The sequence below is a fragment of the Danio rerio genome, chromosome 9, assembly GCF_052040795.2.
Source record: "Danio rerio strain M-AB ecotype USA chromosome 9, GRCz13ab, whole genome shotgun sequence".
In the NCBI taxonomy this organism is placed as follows: domain Eukaryota; kingdom Metazoa; phylum Chordata; class Actinopteri; order Cypriniformes; family Danionidae; genus Danio; species Danio rerio.
Genome location: NC_141029.1, coordinates 57,635,001 through 57,660,000, shown reverse-complemented (window position 1 = coordinate 57,660,000; position 25,000 = coordinate 57,635,001). Strand labels below are relative to the sequence as shown.

The 25,000-nt window shown below is 39.4% G+C and overlaps 1 protein-coding gene across 12 annotated transcripts in view; it reads right to left on the bottom strand.

Moving 5' to 3' along the window:
* LOC100535716 (anosmin-1) overlaps positions 1-25,000 on the bottom strand; it is a 105,021-nt gene that overhangs the window by 35,923 nt on the left and 44,098 nt on the right. For all 12 annotated transcript variants that reach the window (XR_015499964.1, XR_015499965.1, XR_015499967.1 and 9 more), the window contains 4 exons: positions 15,094-15,156; positions 14,395-14,617; positions 5,112-5,296; positions 2,836-2,965 (listed from right to left, as the gene is read on the bottom strand). Coding sequence is in view for 2 of the 12 variants with exons in the window: in XM_087268519.1 (XP_087124645.1) it covers positions 2,836-2,965; positions 5,112-5,296; positions 14,395-14,617; positions 15,094-15,156 (601 nt within the window). In the remaining 10 variants the exon portion in view is untranslated. The remainder of the gene's footprint in view (positions 1-2,835; positions 2,966-5,111; positions 5,297-14,394; positions 14,618-15,093; positions 15,157-25,000) is intronic.

Here is a 25,000-nt window from a genome sequence, read left to right as displayed (position 1 = left end):
GACCCAAGACCAGCGACAAGATGATCCCAAGGTTTCCGTAATCCTGGACCAGGCCGTATCCTCGGCAGCTGCTGTGGTGGTCATGGAGGAGTGGAGAGCATGAGACTGATTCCTGTGACGCTCCAGGGACAGACGAGTCTTCGCTGAGGTCCAGAATTCTCCAGCCTCCGGCACCTAGACTGCAGCTCTGCACAAGACATTTGGCCAGTGGAGAAATGGTCGTGCCCAACTGAGCCTGGCTTCCCTCCAGGTTTTTTAATTCTTCGCTTTTGCCAACTGGTGAAGTTTTTTCCTCACCGCTGTCGCCACTGGCTTGCATGGTTCGGGATCTGTAGAGCTGCGCATGGATGGATTTCCTCTTCAGTGTTTGGACTCTCAGTATTGATTATTGCACCACACTGAACTAAGCTAAACTGAACTTGAACTCTTGAACTTGAAAACTGAACTGACACTGTTTCAATTAACTGTAATCTTCTATGTGAAGCTGCTTTGGCACAATTTACATTGTAAAAGCACTATGGAAATAAAGGTGAATTGAATAGAATTAAATAATGAGCTGTGATTCGTGGATTTGCTCCACATCAACATGAAAGGCATCACACCCCTACTTGCACAGGCTGTGCCTTTGTTGTGTAAACACTGCCAGTCAGTGTAGCTGTTAGCAGTATCACTTTGAGCTTTTGACACTGATGCATTTTAGTTTGAAATTGCATGAGTTTTGCTACGGTTACGCCATCCGTCCACACTACGCCGGAGTTTTTGAGCGCCGAAAACAGAGCGTTTTGGAAACACCGGAGAGGCCGTTTTCATTCTGAAACACTGCTGCTCCGTCTCAGTGTGGATGGGGGAAAACAAAGACATCTGAAAAGGGAGGCGTTTTGGAAAAATGCATGATGAGCTGCTCCTAATCTGAGGAGTTTCAGCCGAATCCAGAAATGAACTGAGAGAAATTCTAGAAGCTGTCCTTTGTCAAATGCTAGAGCTATATCTTTATTATAAGTCTCTGGAACATAATAATTTAAACTGTAGGCTCTTCTCTCTTTGTGTCGTGTCCTCTGGGAACCCAAATACAGAAACAGAATAAGCTCTGTGGAAATAGCATTTTAGCTGTCTCTGCTATAGCATTACAGCACCTCTGGCCACGTCACATTGCGTGGTCATGCATGTAACCTGAATCGTTTGCGATCTCACTAGCCCGGAAGTATTTGTTTGTAGTCCCCAAATTTCATTGACTGTAGGCTTTGCTAAGCTAACTCTGTAAAAGTCAAGGTCTCCCTTTGCATTGACCTTTGAGCGTCTTACATTCAGAGATGTTGTTTATATTCACACAGCTACAGTACACATCAGCTGCAGTTTAACATGATATGATAGTGGACCACCCCTTTAAAGCACTTTGTCCAAAATCTAAGCACTTTTCAAACCATGAAAGCACTAAATTAAACTCAAACATTTCCAGCATCCTGAAAAGCAACACATGCTTTGGCTCCCCTGAGTGTTTCTCAGTGTGGTAAACAGAGTAAAATAGGCAGGGTTCATACACATTTTTACTAATAAAATTCCAGGACTTTTCCAAAACTTTCAGATAAATATTGATGACCTAATGCTTCAAATAATGTCTACGTGCATGTGGTAAATAAGAAAAAAATGTTAGTTCAAATTCATTACAGCATATCAAAAATATCTTGTGTGAAAATGTTTAGAAATGCTGTCTTGTGTCTACAAGACTTATTGAATTAGCACAAATTAGCAACCCAAGCTCATTCTGGAAACGTAGCCCCGCCGACATTTCTGGAGACCGCGATTTACGTGGCCGGAGGTACGTACGTACGCGTTTAGTTTTTTTTGAGCGAACGCTGCGGGGCGGTGTGGCGCCGCTCCGCTCCTCCTCGTCGCGCTCGCCGGCCGACGGCTGGCCTCCGAGTGGAGGGCTTTCCCGATGCAACCAGTTTGTCTGCTTAGCTCACAGCGTTGCGTCGGCGGAGCGGAGGCCCCGGAGGAGAAGGAGGAGGAGCCGGCCGCGGGGACGACGACCGGGATCGAGTCCAGGGAACAGCGGTTCCAGAAATCAGGTAAGATGAAAAACGGAATCTGAAAAATAAGAGCGAGAACGTGGCGGGATCCGAAAACGCGGTCAAAATCGAAGACGAGGGCTTATGCTTTTTTTTTTCTGGACAGCTTTTGCGAACCGTCGCTCGGGTTTAGGGAAGGAGGAGGAGGAAGAGGAGGGTGGCCGAGTCGGCCGATCCGGTGGCTTTTCGTGCGAGAACGGCGCAAGCGTGAACGGCGCGCGCTCCCGAGAGGCGCCCGAGACGCGAAAAAGCGCGCACAGCGGCCTCTCGCGGATCCGCGAAAAACAAAAACCGCTCAAATACGTACCTCCCGGGATGTAAATCGCGGTCCGCAGAAACCTCCGCGGGGCTACGTTTCCACAATGAGCCCGGGTTGCAAATTAGCCTTTACTCCCACATTATCTTACCTCTGTAGTTAGAGATTGTTTCTGGACATGACACTTAAAATGTATCTTGAATTATGATGAATGCAAGTGAAAGAGAGGTGAAGCTGAAACTGCAAGTGGCTTTTTGCCCCACACAGAGATGTCACGTGAAGAGATAGACATCGCAATTGTATTTGAAACTTACCCAATATTATCATCTCAAATTTATTTAAGTGCACAGATATTTGTTGTTTCCATGACTTTTCTAAAACATTTTGGGTTTATTTATTTTTCCAAAACTTTTCCAGGCCTGGAAAATGCCTTGCCGAAATTTCATGACTTTTCCAGGTTTTTCCAATAGGAGTAAACAGAGTAAACATGGTGTAAATGCTGAGACTGACCTCTGTGCGAGCGGAAGTGTTTGCTGGGCGCAGTAAACCCCCGTGTGCCATGAACGTTTACTGCTGCCACCCTGAACTGATACCAGCGGCTGGGACGCACATCGCTCAGCACCACACGCTCCTCGCTCACCTGTGGGTGCAGAGGTCGGAGGTCATGCAGAGGTAAAGGGTCACAAGCCACCTACATTTGACTGGAATCTGAGATATTCACTCAGGCCACGCTGTGATGCACTCAAAACCTGCCGGCACTACTTTAACTGTGTGCTTATCTGACAATAACCAAACACCTTAGAGTGCTCATCAGCCAATCAGAATCAAGCATTAAGCAGAGCTGTAGAGTAAAGAGGACAGACTGATCATTCCTCTTCACATGTGTGTGTGTGTGTGTGTGACTTGAGCATTGTCTCTCCAGTGTGTAGCCTGGTCTCCAGTAGGATGTGTGTGTGTGTGTGTGTGTGTGTGTGTGTGTGTGTGTGTGACTTGAGCGTTGTCTCTCCAGTGTGTAGCGTGGTCTCCAGTAGGGTGTGAGTGTGTGTGTGTTTGTGTGTGTGTGTGTGTGTGTGTGTGTGTATGTGTGTGTTTGTGTGACCTGAGCGTTGTCTCTCCAGTGTGTAGCGTGGTCTTCAGTAGGGTGTGTTTGTGTCTGTGTGTGTGTGTGTGTGTGTGTGTGTGTGTGTGTGACTTGAGCGATGTCTCTCCAGTGTGTAGCGTGGTCTTCAGTAGGGTGTGTTTGTGTCTGTGTGTGTGTGTGTGTGTGTGTGTGTGTGTGTGTGACTTGAGCGATGTCTCTCCAGTGTGTAGCGTGGTCTCCAGTAGGATGTGTGTGTGTGTGAGTGTGTGTGTGTGTGTGACTTGAGCATTGTCTCTCCAGTGTGTAGCGTGGTCTCCAGTAGGGTGTGAGTGTGTGTGTGTTTGTGTGTGTGTGTGTGTGTGTGTATGTGTGTGTTTGTGTGACCTGAGCGATGTCTCTCCAGTGTGTAGCGTGGTCTTCAGTAGGGTGTGAGTGTGTGTGTGTTTGTGTGTGTGTGTGTGTGTGTATGTGTGTGTTTGTGTGACCTGAGCGATGTCTCTCCAGTGTGTAGCGTGGTCTTCAGTAGGGTGTGTGTGTTTGTGTGTGTGTGTGTGAGTGACTTCAGCGATGTCTCTCCAGTGTGTAGCGTGGTCTCCAGTAGGGTGTGAGTGTGTGTGTGTTTGTGTGTGTGTGTGTGTGTGTGCGTATGTGTGTGTTTGTGTGTGTGTTTGTGTGACCTGAGCGTTGTCTCTCCAGTGTGTAGCGTGGTCTTCAGTAGGGTGTGTTTGTGTGTGTGTGTTTGTGTGTGTGTGTGTGTGTGTGTGTGTGTGTGTGTGTGACCTGAGCGATGTCTCTCCAGTGTGTAGCGTGGTCTCCAGTAGGGTGTGTGTGTGTGTGTGTGTGTGTGTGTGTGTGTGTGTGTGTGTGTGTGTGTGTGTGTGACCTGAGCGATGTCTCTCCAGTGTGTGGCGTGGTCTCCAGTAGGGTGTGTGTGTGTGTGTGTGTGTGTGTGTGACCTGAGCGATGTCTCTCCAGTGTGTGGCGTGGTCTCCAGTAGGGTGTGTGTGTGTGTGTGTGTGTGTGTGTGACTTGAGCGATGTCTCTCCAGTGTGTAGCGTGGTCTCCAGTAGGGTGTGTGTGTGTGTGTGTGTGTGTGTGTGTGTGTGTGTGTGTGTGTGTGTGTGTGTGTGTGTGTGACCTGAGCGATGTCTCTCCAGTGTGTGGCGTGGTCTCCAGTAGGGTGTGTGTGTGTGTGTGTGTGTGTGTGTGACCTGAGCGATGTCTCTCCAGTGTGTGGCGTGGTCTCCAGTAGGGTGTGTGTGTGTGTGTGTGTGTGTGTGTGTGTGACCTGAGCGATGTCTCTCCAGTGTGTAGCGTGGTCTCCAGTAAGGTGTGTGTGTGTGTGTGTGTGTGTGTGTGTGTGTGACCTGAGCGATGTCTCTCCAGTGTGTGGCGTGGTCTCCAGTAGGGTGTGTGTGTGTGTGTGTGTGTGTGTGTGACCTGAGCGATGTCTCTCCAGTGTGTGGCGTGGTCTTCAGTAGGGTGTGTGTGTGTGTGTGTGTGTGTGTGTGTGTGTGTGTGTGTGTGACCTGAGCGATGTCTCTCCAGTGTGTGGCGTGGTCTTCAGTAGGGTGTGTGTGTGTGTGTGTGTGTGTGTGTGTGTGTGTGTGTGTGTGACCTGAGCGATGTCTCTCCAGTGTGTGGCGTGGTCTTCAGTAGGGTGTGTGTGTGTGTGTGTGTGTGTGTGTGTGTGTGTGTGTGTGACCTGAGCGATGTCTCTCCAGTGTGTGGCGTGGTCTTCAGTAGGGTGTATCCCAGAGTTCCAGCGTCTCTGCAGCACATACAGCACCGGCTCCACAGACACATTGAAGCGTGAGGACCAGCGCAGCTCCAGCTGACCTGACGGATGCTCCACAAACTGCAGATCCTTACGCGGCTTCAGAGGAGACCCTGCAGGACATATGAAGACAGGTCACATCTGAGTATGCAATACACAGTAGTTAATTATTGTGATCTCCCAATTGCAACAGAGAAATACTGGGAAATCTCTGTAGACTGATGGCATTTCATGCTGTTCAGCCTTATAATCCTAAAATGTGAGCAAAATCAGCTGTTTTGTCATCACTTTAGGCATTACGCTAGAGAATCATTCAAGCACTAGCTCTACAGTGACGTTGGTGAAAGAGCAGCGGTTTCACTATGGCCAATTAAGTTAATCAGTTCCCCTATAGCGCATGTGTTTGGACTGTGGGGGAAACCGGAGCACCCGAAGGAAACCCACACCAACACAGGCACAACATGCAAACACAAAAACACACACAACACAAACACAAAAATGAAGACTGACCCACACACACACACACATATATATGTGTGTGTGTATGTGTGTGTGTGTGTGTGTGTGTGTGTATATATATATATTTATATGTGTGGGTCAGTCGGCATTTTTGTGTTTGTGTTGTGTGTGTTTTTGTGTTTGCATGTTGTGCCTGTGCTGGTGGGGTTTTCCTCCGGGTGCTCCGGTTTCCCCCACAGTCCAAACACACATATATATTATATATATTACATATATATATATATATATATTACATATATATATATATATATATATATATATATATATATATATATATATATATATATATATATATATATATATATATATATATATATATATATATATAAATAAAAAAATCACCGGTCACTTTATTAGGTACACCTTACTAGTGGACCCGCTTTTATTTTCAGAACTGACTTAATCCTTCATGGCATAGATTCAACAAGCTACTGAAAATACATTCCAAAGCTGCTCTACTGGATTGAGCTCTGGTGACTGTGGAGGCCATTTGAGTACAGTGAACTCATCGTCATGTTTAAGAAACCAGTCTGAGATGATTGAGCTTTATGACATGCTGCGTTATCCTGCTGGAAGTAGCATCAGAAGATGGAGACACTGTGCTCATAAAAGGATGGACATGGTCAGCAGCAATACTCAGGTAGGCTGTGGCGTTGATGCTCAATTGGTACTAATGGACCCAAAGAAAATCTCCCCCACACCATTACACCACCACCACCAGCCTGAACCGCTGATACAAGGCAGGATGATCCATGCTTTCATGTTGTTGAGGCCAAATTCTGACCCGACCATCCGAATGTGGCAGCAGAAATGGAGACTCATCAGAGCACATGATTATGCCGTCAAACTGTTGTATTACACTCAAAGCAGTGCAATATGGCTGTATATTGGCACTCACTTGGGCTCTAGTAGCAGTGCCCATATACAGCCATATCACACTGCTGCTCGTGTGATATTGCTCATATATAGTACAAGTCAAAATTATTCTTTAATAAAATACATTTCTCAAGTGTTGTTTAACGGAGAGAAGATTTTTGTTCAACACATTTCTAATCATAATAGCTTTAATAACTCATCTCTAATAACTGATTTATTTTCTCTTTGTCATGATGACAGTAAATAATAATTGACTAGATATTCTTCAAGACACTAGTATTCAGCTTAACGAGGCATTTAAAGGCTTAACTAGGTTAATAAGGGTAAAGTTAGGGTAATTAGGCAAGTCATGGAGACAATCCAAAACCAATATTGCTTAAGGCGGCTAATAATATCGACCCTAAAACTGCTTTTATTGCAGCCAAACTAAAAGAAATAAGACTTTCTTTAGAAGAACAATTGCTATAGGACATACTGTGAAAATCTCCTCGCTCTATTCAAAGACTTGGGAAATATATGCAACAGAATAAAGACTTCACAAGAGAGCGAATAATTTAGCTTTAGTGTAAAACGTTAATAAAAAAGCGTGTGCGCTGATGCTGAATCTGTACTGTACGCCTCTGACTTCCACTTAACCCTCGCAGACATCTGAAATGACTCCATATGTCATAAATCAGAGGTTTATTAAGCACAAAGCTTTTGAAGAAAAGGCTCTGCTGTGGATTCGTTACAGCTGTGATGAAGAGCCGCTGACGCAGGAAAACACATGCAGGATTTCACAACAGCCGCAGCTCAAACACCCGTACATGCCTCAATCCATACAATAAAAAATATAAATTCTTCCACATGACGATCCAGAAATCAGCGGAGCAGGGAAGAGAGCAGCACTGCAGATAATGTTTACTTTAATAGGGCTCGAAATTGTGACCGTTTTGGTGGCAGACGCGCCAAAAATTTTATCTAGAGATGCACCGATCCCGATGTTTGGATCAGAAATGGCTTTAATACAGAATATTTTAGCTGGATTGGGTATCGGCCAGCTGGTATTGATTCACATCCGATCTTATATATAGTGCGTTTTTAAGCCAACTAAGCCATGAAGGTAGCCTATTAAAGAGCACAAGAAAGTTGTCATGTAGGGCTACCATATCCGAAATGTTCTGATAGTTTAATGTGAAGCACAGACGAATATTCAAGTGGTTAAATTCATGTTCAGTTCAGCGTTTCCCGTCGCTGCACCTTTCAGTCATTCTCCATTCATTCACAAGTCAAACTGTCTCGCGTTCATGACAACATGAAAAACTCCAAGACTATTTGTTCCTGTTAGTTTAAATAATCAGTGGTGAAATGCATTTAGTTCTGCATTAAATGGCTTCATTTTGACCTGCAACATGGAGATCGCTGCCGTTTCTACTAAGGGTGTCACGATCCTCCAAATCCTCGATTCGATTACATTTTCGATTCTAAAGGCACGATTCGATTTTCAATTATGAATAACTAATTAATTAATGACCAATTAATTATTAGTAGCCTACCGTTTAAACTACCTGACCTGCATGGTCTTTGTTTTACCCATAAACAAATCATACAGTAAATGAATAAAGGCAAGATACACACATAATTCCACCTGTCAATCACTTTTTCTGCGGGACTCGTGAATAGGCAGTGATCTGTGTCGTTATAATGGCGTCGGTAAAAAAGGTGCACAACCAACAGGAACCAGCCAACAGTATCTGAGGTGTTCGCTAAAATGACTGAGTACAAGTGAGTGAAAGATTGAAGCAGTCCTCTGACTGCCTGGACCTGCTGTCTCGAGCGCATGGCTGTGTGTGCGTCTGTGTGTGTGTGGTCACGTGATGTGCATTTTCAGAGGTAGAGAGGAAGGAGGGCTGCTCAGAAATGCTACACGCCACTGTGGATGTCAAATCGTTGTCGTTCTAAAATGCCGTTTAAAAACAAAGACAGTGTAAACAGGGCCTGAGTGTGCACTTTTCACCAGCGGATTTGCAACGGGGGCGGGCGGAGGATCGTGATGCCGGTGTTGTCTATCGGACGAACCGTACGTAATACGTACATAGCAGAGCTTGCAAAGCTGTGTTTTTTTGTCGACAACACGAACGTTGTCAACATAACTCACTGGAAATCCAAAATGCTTCCACACCGGCGACTTCATTGAAAGAGGAGAGGGTTTAAGCTCTGTCGACGGGTCTCCTGCTTCTGCAGTTTAACAAGCACTTCAACAAGCCTGTTTTTCCCGCTTGGCAAGCCAAGCTGACGTGACATGGGGGCGTGGCAGCATCGACGATTCTATTTTTTGATTCGATAATCAAAATTGAGCATAAATTTTGATCGATTCCGATAAAAAAATCGAAATCGTGACACCCCTAGTTTCTACATTATGTTGTGCTGTGTGTGTTAGATCAGCAGATCGCATTCACAACGCTGGAGTAGAGAAGGTTATTATCTGCTCTTCACACACAAAGTAGGCCTACCTGAAACTTTAAATGAGAAAAGGCTCAATAATACACTGAACAGATCCTCAACACACTGATTTCTTCCCTTTGTGCTGCTCAGTTTTGGAAGTGTCCGCATATACCAAAGGGCTGCGGGCTGTCTCACTCACACACCGGCTGCACAGACGCAAAGTGCATCGCTCCATAAGATTCACTCTCACAATCAGTTTCTGTTCTCTCTTCTTTCCGACTGAGTTTATTCTTCTGAGGGGAATACTTTCAGCGCTGTGAATAGTTTGTAAAGCCTGGCTCATTGTGGTCAAAGTTGATTAAATTAATAAAAGTGAAACTGACTGGCGCAATATGGATTGTCCAAGGGCGCAGATTTAGCATGGACAGAGGGGACGCGTCCCCAACAATATCCAGCAACTATTAAAATGTCCCCGCCAATAATTTAGTTCACTTTTTAAAAAAAAAAGTATTGACATAGACATGCAGACAGGTTTTTTTTTTCTTTCAATACAACCATTATTGGTTCAATTATTAAACATTTTTGTTTATCTACACTGCTGTAAACATTTTTTATGGATATTTCATGTAAATTATGTACTAAATACAGTTAAAGTTAGAATTTTTAGCCCCCTGTATATTTTTCCCCCAATTTCTGTTTAATGGAGAGCAAATTTCTTCAACACATTTCTAATCATAATAGTTTTAATACTCATCTCTAATAACTGATTTATTTTCTCTTTGTCATGATGACAGCACATAATATTAGACTAGATATTCTTCAAGACACTAGTGTTCAGCTTAAAGTGACATTTAGGGCTCTATTTTGATGATCCATGCACAAAGTCCAAAGCGCGGGGCGCAAACGCATTAAGAGCGTGTCCGAATCCACTTTTGCTATTTTAAGGACAAAAAAAATCTACTTTGCGCCGTGGAGCATGGTCTAACAGGGTTGAGCTTATTCTTTTAGTTATTTAAGTTATAGGTGTGTTTTGGGAATAAACCAAACAGAGTCTCATCTCCCATTCCCTTTGCCTTGCACCATAGCGCATTTGCTATTTACATGGCGGACTTTGTAAGTGGAAAAACTGTGAAAAGTTAAACAGAGCATCTATAGCGTGAGAATGAGAGATGAGCCTCCTCATTATTTCCTTTCACTTGCGCTCTCGTGGATAGGGAAACATGCGTTAATTGTAAAATTAATTTCATTTGTTAAGCGCAAACATTACTATTTCTAAATTCAGTTCTAATTTCCAGCGAACTAATAAATGACCAATATTAACAAAGTGTGGTCAAAAAATGAAGTTATATCCTAATACACATGCTGCGCCCCATATGGTCTAAAACCTGACAGGTGGACAAATCTAAGCTTGTTTTTAATAAAACAAATATAAATATGCATATAATAAATAATACTGCTAATAATAATAACATCATACAAAAGCAAATTGAACTGAAAAAGCCTCCCGAGATGAAGAAGGCATGAAAGTATGGGTTTTATATTTATTTAGGCTAGAAAATAATAATTCTTTAATCCTTTAATTCTTTTTTTTATGTAAAGATATTTGCGTATTGCTGTACATCCTGTGTGTATTAAGCGAGGCGCACAACTAACACGCTCTGCGCTGGACTATAGACCGGCTTTGATCTGGTCTTGTAACGCCGGGGAGTAACACCACAACAGAAGATAGGATCCAATATGCAGGTTTATTAACAGTCAGGCAAGCAGTGGTCAATACGGGAGCAAACAGGTATGTGAGGACAATCCAGAATCGTAGTCAGCTTAACAATCAAGAGGTCGAAAGGCAGGCGGCAGACAAGGATAACTAAATAAACAAGGCTAGGTTCAAAACACAGGAAAACAAGACAAGGAAAACGCATTGTAATGCTACTTTACAGTGAACAAGACTCGGCAAACTGAAGGGGTGAATGTGTGGCTTAAATAGTGTGTTAATCAGTCTCTGAAAGTCCTCAGGTGTGCTAATGTAATCAAGCTAGATGAGTGAGCAGGCGTGAGTGTCTAGGAGAAGTGCATGTATGCATATGTAGTCCAGAAGAAGGCAGATATGTAGTTTTATGAGTGAGTGTTTACCAGCGAGATCTGGTGGTTGTTCGCTGGTGAACATGACAGGTCTATTGAACAGTCTATTTAAGTTCCTTAAAATAGCAACGCGCCAGTAATGCGCCTCAATACGCCTTTTCTTTTTTACCAAAACACCTATGGGCGCACATTTGAGCGCAAATGCATTTGCTATTTAAACAGCGTGACGCAAAACGTCAAACAACTCTTGTGCCAAGCTGAAACTAGCAAACAACAATTGCGTCGCGCCTTGCACCGGGTGTATGATAGGGCCCTTAAAGGCTTAACTAAGGTAATTAGGTTAACTACGCAAATCATGCAGAGTTCAGACTGCATGATTTTAACCACAATTTTGACTTGTCGACAAATGCCGGAAATCGCAGGTAAATGGGTGCTCGTTCACGCGAGTAACAATCACACATGTGAACTATCAAAGACACCATCTGAAAGAATCGCCCATGAGTCGCTGACACCCATCAGATATTTGGCATGTAGAATATCTGGAGCTTCTTGTCATCTGAGCAATACCACAACCGGCACAACAAAGAAAAAGGGGAAAGTCTAGGGGAAATTGCTCATTCTTTTCCAAGCCAGGAGAGCAAAATAAGTACACTTTCTTCCCCACCAAAGACTTCTTTCTCATTATGTGGTTAATAACTAAACATTTGTTATGTGATCTCGCGTTGTTGCCATGTCACTTGTCATTTGTGTTTAGTTGTGAGAGATGTCGTTTAGACAAAGTTGTCGGGGATCCTTTCGATTGTAAACACAGCACCAACAGAGTGCTACCCCAGATAGTCATGCAGTGTGAAAACATCTGTGACACGACTACTTTGAAAGTCATGCAGTCTGAACTCGGCATTAGGGTAATTAGGGTAACAGGTTAGGGTAATTAGGCAAGTCATTGTATAACAGTGGTTTGTTCTGTAGACAACCCAAACAAATACTGCCTTAAAATGGCTTTAAAACAATTAAAAACTGTTTTTATTCTAGCCCAAATAAAATCTGACTTTCTCCAGAACAACAAATATTAGAGGAAATACTGTGAGAAATTCCTGAATCTATTACACATCATTTGGGAAATATTTGACAAAGAAAAACTGTCATCTGTATATGGTCCAGACATTGTGACCACCAGATGTTTAGTCGAACTGCACTGACTTGTACAGATTTTCATAATCGTTTGAAGGTAAAAATTGGTTGAATTAAGATTATAAATGCGAGCGGACGCATCTGAGAGGCATGGTTTGGTCTGTTAATGTTTTCCAGCAGTGGCACAGAGAGAAGCGATTACACGCAGATCATCGCAGACTCCGGCTGATTGGGTTTGGATTTCAATAAAAGCCTTTATGACTTTCTGTAAATGAGGCGAAACCAGCAAATCTGACAAGCAGAACCACATCAGAACTGAAGAGTTATAGAGCGCGCGTACAGTACACTTAATCTGCACTATAAAAACACCACCATGAAAATATTATAACGCTCACTCGACACCAATTATTTCACAATTTTAGTTTATTTCTCACAATTCAATCTAATAAAGACTATAAATCTAGTCAATCTTATTAGCACTTAAATTTGTAATAATTGTCATTTTGAAAATAATTTTAAGCCAGGAAAAAATTCTAGAACACTAAATATCAATTAATAATAATAGTAATTTGTTAAAATTTTAAAAAAAATAATACAAATTTATAATTTAAAGATTACAATAAATACATAAATTTATATTAAAATATTGGGGAGTAAACTAAATTAAAACCTTTTTATTTTACAATCCATTTACATTATCACGTCTTACAATTCCGACTTAACGTCTCACAATTCTGACTTTACGTCTCACAATTCTGAATTTACTTCTCACAATTCTAATTTTACGTCTCACAATTCCGACTTTACATCTCACAATTCCGACTTTACATCTCACAATTCTGATTTTACGTCTCACAATTCCGACTTTACATCTCACAATTCTGAATTTACGTCTTACAATTCTGAATTTACGTCTCACAATTCTGATTTTACATCTCACAATTCTGACTTTACGTTTCACAATTCTGTATTTACGTCTCATAATTCTGATTTTACGTCTCACAATTCCGACCTTATGTCTCACAATTCTAAATTTACGTCTTACAATTCTGATTTGGTCTCACAATTCCGACTTTACGTCTCACAATTCCGATTTTCCGACTTTACGTCTCACAATTCTGACTTTACATCTCACAATTCTGACTTTTACGTCTCACAATTCCGACTTTACGACTCACAATTCCGACTTTACGTCTGACAATTCTGACTTTTACAACTCACAATTCTGACTTTACGTCTTGTAATTCTGACTTTACGCCTCACAATTCTGACTTTTACAACTCGCAATTCTGACTTTACGTCTTGCAAATCTGACTATACGTCTCGCCATTCTCGAAATTCTGACTTTTACGTCTCACAATTCCGACTTTACATCTCACAATTCCGACTTTACGTCTGACAATTCTGACTTTACATCTCACAATTCCGACTTTACGTCTGACAATTCTGACTTTACGCCTCACAATTCTGACTTTACATCTCACAATTCTGACTTTACTACTCACAATTCTGACTTTACTACTCACAATTCTGACTTTACGACTCATCTGACTTTACGACTCACAATTCTGACTTTACGACTCACAATTCTGACTTTTACAACTCACAATTCTGACTTTACGTCTTGCAAATCTGACTATACGTCTCGCCATTCTCGAAATTCTGACTTTTACGTCTCACAATTCCGACTTTACATCTCACAATTCCGACTTTACGTCTGACAATTCTGACTTTACATCTCACAATTCCGACTTTACGTCTGACAATTCTGACTTTACGCCTCACAATTCTGACTTTACATCTCACAATTCTGACTTTACTACTCACAATTCTGACTTTACTACTCACAATTCTGACTTTACGACTCATCTGACTTTACGACTCACAATTCTGACTTTACGACTCACAATTCTGACTTTTACAACTCACAATTCTGACTTTACGTCTTGCAAATCTGACTATACGTCTCGCCATTCTCGCAATTCTGACTTTTACGTCTCACAATTCTGACTTTTACATCTTGGAATTCAGACTTTTACATCTTGGAATACTGACTTTACACTTCACAACTTTACAAGACTTTACATTTCGCAATTCGAACTTTTATGTATTACAATTCAGATTTCACGACTTTATGGGGTGAACGCAGTGTTTCAAGTGCAGTCCTTAAGAGAGCGTATACCTTTATAAACGTTCTTGGGTGTCTGACAGGTGTGTCCACAGCCGTTAGAGCAGCACTTCTTCAGACTTGTGCAGTCGCTGTCAGAGTCGCAGCTCTGTACGCATGCGGCCTCAAACCCGCTGGCCTTCTCCTCCGCCGGACACTCGCCCTGCTTCAGTGTCTGCACCGACCGCAGAAACTCACAGCTCGTCAGACACTCGTAGTGCTTCTTCGGAAACTGAGTCTGAAAACACAGCACAGATTCAACAGGTGAGCTGCATTCAGGGTATCTGCAGGTTTCTAAGGCTCTGTCCATATGGACACGGGTATAATTATCATCACTTATTTCACATTTTTATTTATTTTTCAGTTAAACATAATTTATTTTACATTAAATTCCCTGCTCTGGTAAATATCATTTGGGAAATATATGGAGAAGAAAAGGCGATGTGATGGTGCAGTTAGTAGCACAATCATCTCACAGCAAGAAGAGCCCTGGTTCGAGCCTCAGCTGGGCCAATTGTAATTTCTGTGTGGAGTTTGCATGTTCTCCTCGTGTTGGTGTGGGTTTACCAAGTGCTCCGGTTTCCCCCACTGTCCAAACACATGCGCTATAGGGGAATTGATGAACTAAATTGGCCGTAGTATAAAAGTGTGTGTGTGAATGAGCGTGTATGGTCTTTCCCAGTACTAGGTTGCAGCTGGAACACACACACACACCTCACACAGATCCTGACACTGGTTTTCCTTCAGGTCCCATGAGGCTCGGCACGGTTCCAGACACTGAGGAGGAAACACAGAAAAGAGGAGACGAGTGTCAGATCTACATGATGAACAACAGCCTGGACCACAAACCATTCACGCATTACATCTGCAGCAATTTACATGCACATGTAACTAGTTAAAGATACACATTAATAATTGAATGTTCGTTAGATGACGTTACCACACAAATGGTTTAAATTTGATTTAAATATTAAAACAAACAAATGAAACAAACAGATCATTGAGTATTAAAGGAGCAGTATGCAACCCAGTGTATGTAACTCGGTGTTGCAGGGTTGTTGCTAGATCGGATACATTAGCGGCCGGAAGTTAACAAGAATAATTTCTATTACTTATTAAATTACCCATTTATAGTATTTTATTAACATCTACCCTCACCCTAACCCTAAACCCAACCGTCACAGTAATGTAGAAACAGTAGTTGTAAGGTATTATCTATGTTATCTATTAAATTACCCTATAAACTGTATGTTTTAACTCCTACCCCAGCCCAAAACCCAACGGTCACAGTATTGTAAAACTATTCATTATTGTTATACAGTGTCATAAAAATGCTGGCATATTAATGTGCATATCGCACTTCCGGCCGGCCGCATATCTGATCTAGACTTTACCGTATTGCATTTCTCTGACAAGACTACGCAAGTGCAGGTTGCCAGATTGATGTGAATGTACCTCACTATCCAGCCTAACGGATAGTTGAACTGTTTTTTAAATAAAAGCAACAACATCCGATAGAAGAAATATTTTCCATATTAAAGTGAGTTTTTGACCTGCCCAACACCTGAAATTTATATTTGAGAAACAGCTTCAATTTCTCACAGCTGAACAACAGAAAACTGACAATGATCAGCTCAGGTTCCTCAGAGCAAGCCAACACATATCAGTGATTCAGCATCTACATTTAACCATGTTAAAGAGGTTTAATATGTGTTCATTAGATTATAAAGCTTACCCTTGTGCTGGAGTGCAGTGAGTGCTCTATTCTGTGCTTCTGAATGGCTGCATTTACTTTTCTGTCCTGTTTTGTTTGGTGCAAACAGCCAAATTGCTCATCGCTGCATATCTTGTCACATAGCATGCTGTTAACACATAGGGTTACAATGTAACCTGCTCATCTAGAGTTTACACTCCTAATATTTATATTATCTGCAAATTAATAACCTCATGTGGAACTCTGAATCTGCATCTCATTTCGGAGTCTGCTACTGTCCACCGGAGGTCGCATTTCAGTCACGGACGCATGCTTTAAGAGCCTTCCTGACTGAATGAATGAAATACGCTGTTTTCCACCATCTGGCAACCCAGAGGGCTGAAATATAGTTGGCTAAACTGGCAAAGACAGACGTTCCAGCACGTTACGCACATGTTCAAAGCAGAATATCTGACTTTAGCATTGTTTTTCAGATAAAGAATGTTCACTGAGCATGTTTCAGAAAAATCTGCAAACATATTATGGTGTTGTTATGCTTTAGAAGAGTCAGAAACTTACATACAGCAACTTTAAACAATTAAAAAAAGACAAAAAAAATCTGTTTTATTTTGAACAATTTTAATATACAAATAAAGCAATTACTAATAATCATTAATTAAACTAGTAAAATATAAGATTAAACAAGTTATGTTAAACTAGAAACATTTAATTACTAATTTATTAATTCTAAAAGTAAAAATTTATTTTAAAATAAAGCGGATTCATATTAAACATTTAACAATAATTAAATTATGAAAACATTCATTTAAAGTGCAAATTTTTAAATAATGAGCATAAAATGCATAACATAAATGTGTTATGAATATAAATTGTAATTGACTAATAAAACTGCACAAATAAATAGTTTTAAATCAAAATCAATCAAAACAAACAAAATTAATTAAACTTGAAAATTGAAATAAAAAACAATCAATAATCACAATGAAAAATAACAGCAATTTTTAAAACACACGAATTAAACGAAGACATATTTTGTAAATAATTAAAATAATTAACAAAAAAAATTATAATTAAATAATTAAAAATAAAAACTAATAATAATAATAATAATAATTATTATTATTATTATAATTATAATAATAAACCACATTAATACAAATTTAAAAATATAACATTGAAACACTAAAATCAATCAATAAACAGAATGTTTAAAAAAAAATGTAAGAATAATAAATATTAGATTTCCTTATTGATACAAGTAAACAATTCATTCATTCATTCATTTTCTTTTCGGCTTAGTCCCTTTATTAATCAGGGGTCACCACAGCGGAATGAACCGCCAACTTATCTAACATGTTTCACGCAGCGGATGCCATTCCAGCTGCAACCCCATCACTGTAAAACACCCATACACTCCCATTCACATTTACACACATACACTACGGTCAATTTAGTTGATCAGTTCCCCTATAGCGCATGTGTTTGGACTGTGGGGGAAACCAGAGCACCTGGAGGAAACCCACACCAACACGGGGAGAACATGCAAACTCCACACAGAAATGCCAACTGACCCAGCCAAGGCTCGAACCAGGGGCCTTCTTGCTGTGAGGCGACTGCACTACCGTGCTTCCCACAAGTAAACCACAGACATGTAAATTAAATAGTTACATTTAATAGCTGCAAATTACTGGATAAATATATGAGGTAAATTTGCTTGATCAGTGACAACAGTCATATTTATATCTGGTTTCTAAGCCCAAAACAAACCCAGACGGGCTGATGAAGGCCTGAAGCGAAGCTAAAATCAGCCATTCATGATTAAGTTCTGCTCCACATGAACACAGCCTGATCATGTGCTGTGTGTAACAGAGGAAAGCATTAGTGTGAGTAAATGATGACAGCACAATCAGAAACCAGATCCATCCATCAGTGCATTGGGCTGAGAATCATTCCTCACTCACACTCCAACAAACGCAAAGAGAAAGAGGACAAACGAGCAAATGCGCTGAAGCACTGCTGGGTCAGTCCCAAACCACAGCAGCAGAGCCAAAACCAGAAACACCAACCTGCTGCTCTGCATACAGCCGCTGCTACTGACTGCACAGTCCAAATACAATCAAAAATACTAGTGTGACTTACGGCTCGCATGTATGACTCTACGTCTCACAATTGTTTCCACATCACATTTCAAGGTTACGTCAAGTGTACGCTGTGCATTTTTGAGTTTACGTCTCACATTTTGACTTTACGACTCGCAATTCTGAGTTTAACGTATATCGCAATTCTGTTTGCACATCACATTTCTGAACTCACGTCAAGTTTACAGCATGCATTTCTTAGCTTACGTCTCACATTTTTCAGTTTACGTCTTGCAGTTGTTTGCACATTACATTTTTGAGTTTACGTCTTGCATTTTCAAGTTTATGGCTTGCATTTATAACTTTACGTTTAGCAATTCTGTTTTTAAAGTCTCGTAACTTTGCACGTCACATTTCTGAGTTTGTGTCTCACATTTTCAAGCTCACGACGTGCAGTTTTTAGTTATGTCTTGCATTTTTAAGTTTACTTCTTGCAATTCTGAGTTTAACATCTCAGAATTCTGTTTGCACATCACTTCAGAATTTTTGTCAAGTTTACGCTGAGCATTTTTGAGTTTGTCACAAATTTGTTCTTTATGTCTCGCAATTCTGACTTTAACATCTCACAATTTTGTTTGCACATCACATTTCTGAATTCACATCAAGTTTACAATTTTACATTTTTAGTTAATGCCTTACACTTCTGACTTTAACGTAACGCAATTCTGTTTGCACATCACATTTCTGAGCTTACACCAAGTTTACGCTGTGTATTTTTAAATTCATGTCTCGCATTTTTGAGTTTATGTCTCGCAATTCTGAGTTTAACGTAACGTAATTCTGTTTGCACATCACAATTTTGAGTTTACGGGTCCTGTCATACACCCGGCGCAATGTGGCGCAAGACGCAACGCAATTGTTATTTACTACTTTCAGCTTGACGCAAGAGTCGTTTTAAGGTGCATTTGCGCTCATATGTGCGCCCATAGGCGTTCTGGTCTAAAAAAGCAGGCGTGTTTTGGCACGTTGCTATTTTGAGAAACTATAGTAGTCTGTTCTTTAGAACAGAACAAAGCCGGTCAATTGTCTGGCAGAGTGCGCCTGGCTTACACACTGTTTAATACACACAAGATGTAGAGCAATACGCAAATATCTTTACATATGAAAAATATATAAAATATTAAGGATATATATAGGATATAATAAAGATATATGTAGGATATAAATATAAAGGATCAAAATATTACAAAACATATTATTTTCTAGCCTACATAAATATGAAAAACCACTGCTTTTATGTCTTCTTCATCTAGGGAGGCCTTTTCAGTTCATTCATAACAATTTGCTTTTGTATAATGTTATTATTATTAGCAGTATTATTTATTATATCCATATTTATATCTGTTTTATTAAAAACAAGCTTAGATTTGCTCACCTGTTAGGGTGTAGACCATATGGGGCACAGCATGTGTTTTAGGATATAACTCAGGTTTTTGAGCACACTTCATTATTATTGTTCATTTATCCATTTGCTGGAAATTAGAACTGAATTTAGAAATAGTTTTGAAACTATAGTAGTTTATTTGCGCTTAACAAACGAAATTATTAGTTATTAATTATTATAGGCTAATTGATGTCTGTGTGTAAAGGTTTCCCTATTCAAGAGAGCGAAAGTGAATTATGAGATGCCTTATCTCTCATTCTCGCGCGGTAGATGCTCTGTTTAACTGTTTTCTTGCTTGTGAAATGCTCAGTTTTTCTACTTACACTTACTTTGCGTCATGTAAATAGCAAATGCGCTTATGGCGCAACTGGCTCTTAAAGGGAATAGGAGATAAGACTCTGATTGGTTTATTTTCAAAACATACGGCGCAAAGCAGATTTTTCCGTCCTTATATTAGCGAAAATGGATCCTACACGCCCTGAAAGCGTTTGCACCCTTTGCTCTGCGCATGGATCGTCAAAATAGAGCCCTACGTCTCATTTTCAAGTTTACGACTTTTATTTTTTTTGTTTACGTTGCACAATTCTGACTTTTAACATCTCGCAATTGTTTGCACATCACATCATATTTACGTCTTACATTGTCATGTTTATGGCTTGCATTTATAACTTTACGTTTAGCAATTCTGTTTTTAAAGTCTCGCAACTTTGCACATCACATTTCTGAGCTTACACCAATTTTACGCTGTGCATTTTTGAGTTTATATCTTGCATTTTTGAGCTTACGTCTCACAATTCTGACTTTAATGTATCGCAAAAGTTAATGATTTGCATTTTTGAGTTTGACTAACATTTTCAAGTTCTCAACTTGCATTTTTTGGTTTACGTTGCACATTTCTGACTTTAACATGTTGCAATCGTTTGCACATCACATCACATTTACGTCTTGCATTTTTAAGTTTATGGCTTGCATTTATAACTTTACGTTTTGTCTCACATTTTCAAGCTCAAAACTTGCAGTTTTTAGAGTGTACTCACACTATGTACCACTATGTGTTTGACATGTACCAATTTTAACTTTATTTTTCAGAATTTTTGTACATTTCTGTCTTTCAGCTCTCAATTCTGACTTTAAATCTCAATTTGTTTTTTAACTCTTTTAGATTTTAAGTTTAACAAATCTGTTTACGTCTCACAGATCTAAGTTTAACGTCTCGAAATTCAGAGTTTAACATCTGGCAATTCTGACTTCACATCTCACAATTATGATTTTACTTTTCAGACGAATTTGTACATATTAATTTACATCACTTCTGAATTTGTAAAATATTTTGAGTTTAAATGTCAAAATCTTTTCTTTCAAAACGTTTCATTAGTTTAAAATAAATTTTTTTTTATTTTTTGAGTTTAAAAAAAATCTTTCAATTCTGAATTTTTAATATCATTTTGAGTTTAAAAATCTAAAAATTACATTATCATTATCTGTTAAATGTTTAGAATCGAAACATCCAACAATGACAACAATCCAGCATTTAAAGACAACAACAGTTGCTTAAAGTGCAGCACGAATCCATCATCCAGACTTGGCGTCGTCTTTAAAACGCATAAAAGCAGAGAGATGCTGTGAGAAGTGCTGAGTAAGTGAGCTGACCCGTTTATGGGATTTTAATTAGCTCATTAGCAGCGCTGTCATTATTGTGCCATTGGCAGCCAAACATTTACTTGCTGTTAAATGGAGTGTGAGGATGAAGCGCATGTCCAAACTCAAATCAGACATTTCCATGTGCTCGGGATAAAGCAATGCTGTTTGGCTTCAAACGGATTCCACATTAAAACTGTTTTAGGACTCTAGATGGCAGGACAGGTCAGTCAATTTACCAACACTAGATTATTAGCATATTTCGAGAGTTCACACTAAGCTGATGACTGATAATAAAGCGTGTTTGGCATGCTGTCCTGGGACAGAGCCCTGAGCTCAGTTGATCCTCGAGCCCTGGGCTCCCTCCCGTTTGCAGAGCGAGTGGAGATTGAGCTCCGGTAGATCTCGAGAGCTCCCCACTTATGTAGCTAATAACACATTACTTTATGAGGGAAAATATTGTAGGCTAAGAACTTGACTGTGATGCCAATTTGGTTTAGTCAATGTACTCATGATGCATTACTTTGGGCTGTTGGAGGAAACCAGGGAACCTGAGAGAAACCCACGCCAGCAAGGGGAGAACATGTTAAGTCTGCACTGAAACGTCTCCCGGCCTAGTAAAGGCTAGAACTATTGGGGATAGACGATATAAAATGTACTGAACTCACAAATAAAATAAACATAAAATAAGCCCCTCCCACAGTCAAATCACGCACAGCTCATCTACATATTAAACACCAACTCCATTCCCATTGGCTGATCATCTATTATTGTTCCACATTTGAAAGAAGTTGACACAAAGAAAATAAATCAAGACAAGTGACGCCCAAGTTCAGCATGTTGAAGTTGACTCGAGTGTGTGTTGACTGTAGAGTGATGGTGTGTGTGTTTATGGTGTTGCTAAGTGTGTTTCTGCTGGACTGGTTCTGCTCGACTAAACAGAAACAGATCTCAGGCATTCATTCACAACAAACTCGCTCACTTCACACGTCACGACAAGATCAGAAAGGAAAAATGTGGAAAAACAAATGGGACACAGGCGACAGCTGAGCTAATACACACTAGAGGGAGACGAGTGTGGAAAATACTGCACTAAATGAAGCGTGAGACTGGAGTCAAGCACGGGCTCTAAAACACACCGACAGAACAAGAGCAGACACTCAACATCCTGCAGGTGTGCATATTCATATTAATCATCTGCATATTCATCTTTTGCATGTTATTCATATTCAGCATATTTGGTGGTGGAGCAACATACTATTTCACAGCATGAGTAATTGTAGTTCATGATACATTATTATAACAATATATTTGATGATATAGTTAATTAAATAAGTGGTTATTAACAATTATAATAAATGAATTACAGCTATTGGTACTGGATTCAAGCACAAGCCTTAAAAACACTGACAGAATGAGAGCAGAGACTGAATATCCTGCAGGTGTGCATAATCATCATTTGCATATTCATAAGACTCATATTAATCATTATACATCAGCATATTGATTAGGGTTAGGTGGTGGACTAACATATTATTTTATGGTATGAGTAATTTTATTGCATGGAAATGATATGTTTTAACATTATTATAATAATATATTTGATGCAATAGTTTATTAAATAGGTGGTAATTCACACAATTAATTACAGCTCTTGATGCTGGATTCAAGTACAGACTTTAAAACACACTGACAGAACAAGAGCAATACAATATTTGTCATATTGACATCAATCATTTGCATATTCAACACATTCATATTAATAATTTGCATATTAATCATTTCCAGCAGCATATTGATTAGGGTTATGTGGACCAACATAATATTTCATGGTATAAGTCATTTATTTTATTCATGGTGACAATATATTTGAACATTGTTTTAACAATATATTTGATGTCATAGTTTATTAAATAGGTGGTTATTAACAAAGTGTTATAATTAATAATTTCTGTTATTGTGCTGGATTCAAGGAGAGGCTTTACAAAACACTGACGGAACAAGAGCAAGACACTGACAATCCTGCAGGCGTGAATATTTGTCACATTCATATCCATCATTTGCATATATATCAAATTCATATTAATAAATTGCATGTTAATCATATCCATTACAATATTCTGCATATGGATTAGGGTTAGGTGGTGGAATAGTATATTATTTTATGGTATAAACAATATATATTAACATTATTATAATCATATATTTGATGAAATTGTTTATTATTGGTAATTTACCATTTCCCAGAGATGGGTTGTGGCTGGAAGGGCATCCGCTGCGTAAAAACGTGCTATATAAGTTGGCGGTTCATTCCCCAGTGGAGACCTCAGATTAATAAAGGGATTAAGCCGACAAGAAAATGAATGAATGAATGAATGAATGAATGGTAATTTATCAAATTGATTACAGCTCAAGCTTCAAGCATGGGCTCCTAAATACACTGACAGAATAAGGGCAACACAATGAACATCATGCAGCTGTGCATATTCATCATATTTATATGAATCAATTGCATGTTCATCATATTTAAATTAATAATTTGCATATTAATCATTTCCATCAGCATACTAATTAGGGTTATGTGGTGGATCAACACACTATATCATGGTTTGTTTGTTTGTTTGTTTGTTTGTTTGTTTGTTTGTTTGTTTGTTTGTTTGTTTCAAAGAAACCCTACATTTGAACATTATTATAACAATATAGTTAATGATATAGTTTATTTAAAAGGTGGTTATTAACAAAAAGGTGTTATATTAAATGAATTACAGATATTGGTAGTGGATTCAAGGAGAGCATTCAAGCATATTCATCATATTAATACTGATCATTTGCATGTTAATTATATCCATCAGCACATTGATTAGGGTCAGGTGGTGGACTAGCATACTATTTCACGGTATGATTCATTTTATTGCATGAAAACAAAGTATGTTTGACGATATAGTTAATTAAATAGGTGGTCATTAACAAAAAGTGTGACAATAAACTAATTACAGCTATTGGTACTGGATTCTTTAAAAATACTGACAAAGCAAGACTGAACATCCTACAGGTGTGCATATTCATCATTTGCATATGCATCATTTGCATATTCATCATATTCATATTAGTATTCAGTATATTGATTAGGATTAAGTGGTGGACCAACATATTATATCACAGTATGATTTACTTTATTTCATGGTAACAGTATACTTGATAATAAAGTTAATTAAATTGACGGTAATTAACAATACAAATGTACACATAATTTAATTACAAAAGCATATAATTAGGAATTATTTAAATAATAGCATGTGCATTAACTAACTGCACAACAACTGTATAATGAGAAGACCAGATATGCATGCACTCACACCCACAGACACACTAACATGCACACACACACACACACACACACACACACACAAACATACAACCTATGCCACAGCACATAAAAACAAAAACACACACCTACACGACACACTGACACAGATAAACACACACACTCAAAAAGACATACAATCACCACACAAATGCCACATCGCGTCACACACAAACACAAAACTCTCAGACACATTCACATGCAAACACACACACACAAACACACACACATTCACATACACACACCACAGAGACAAACCACCAACCACACAAACACACTACAGATAAACACACTCTTACTGAATAAAACATCATTCAAACACACTTAAACACACACAATGCACACAACAGCAAACAATGAACCCTGAAAAATTCAACACAAAC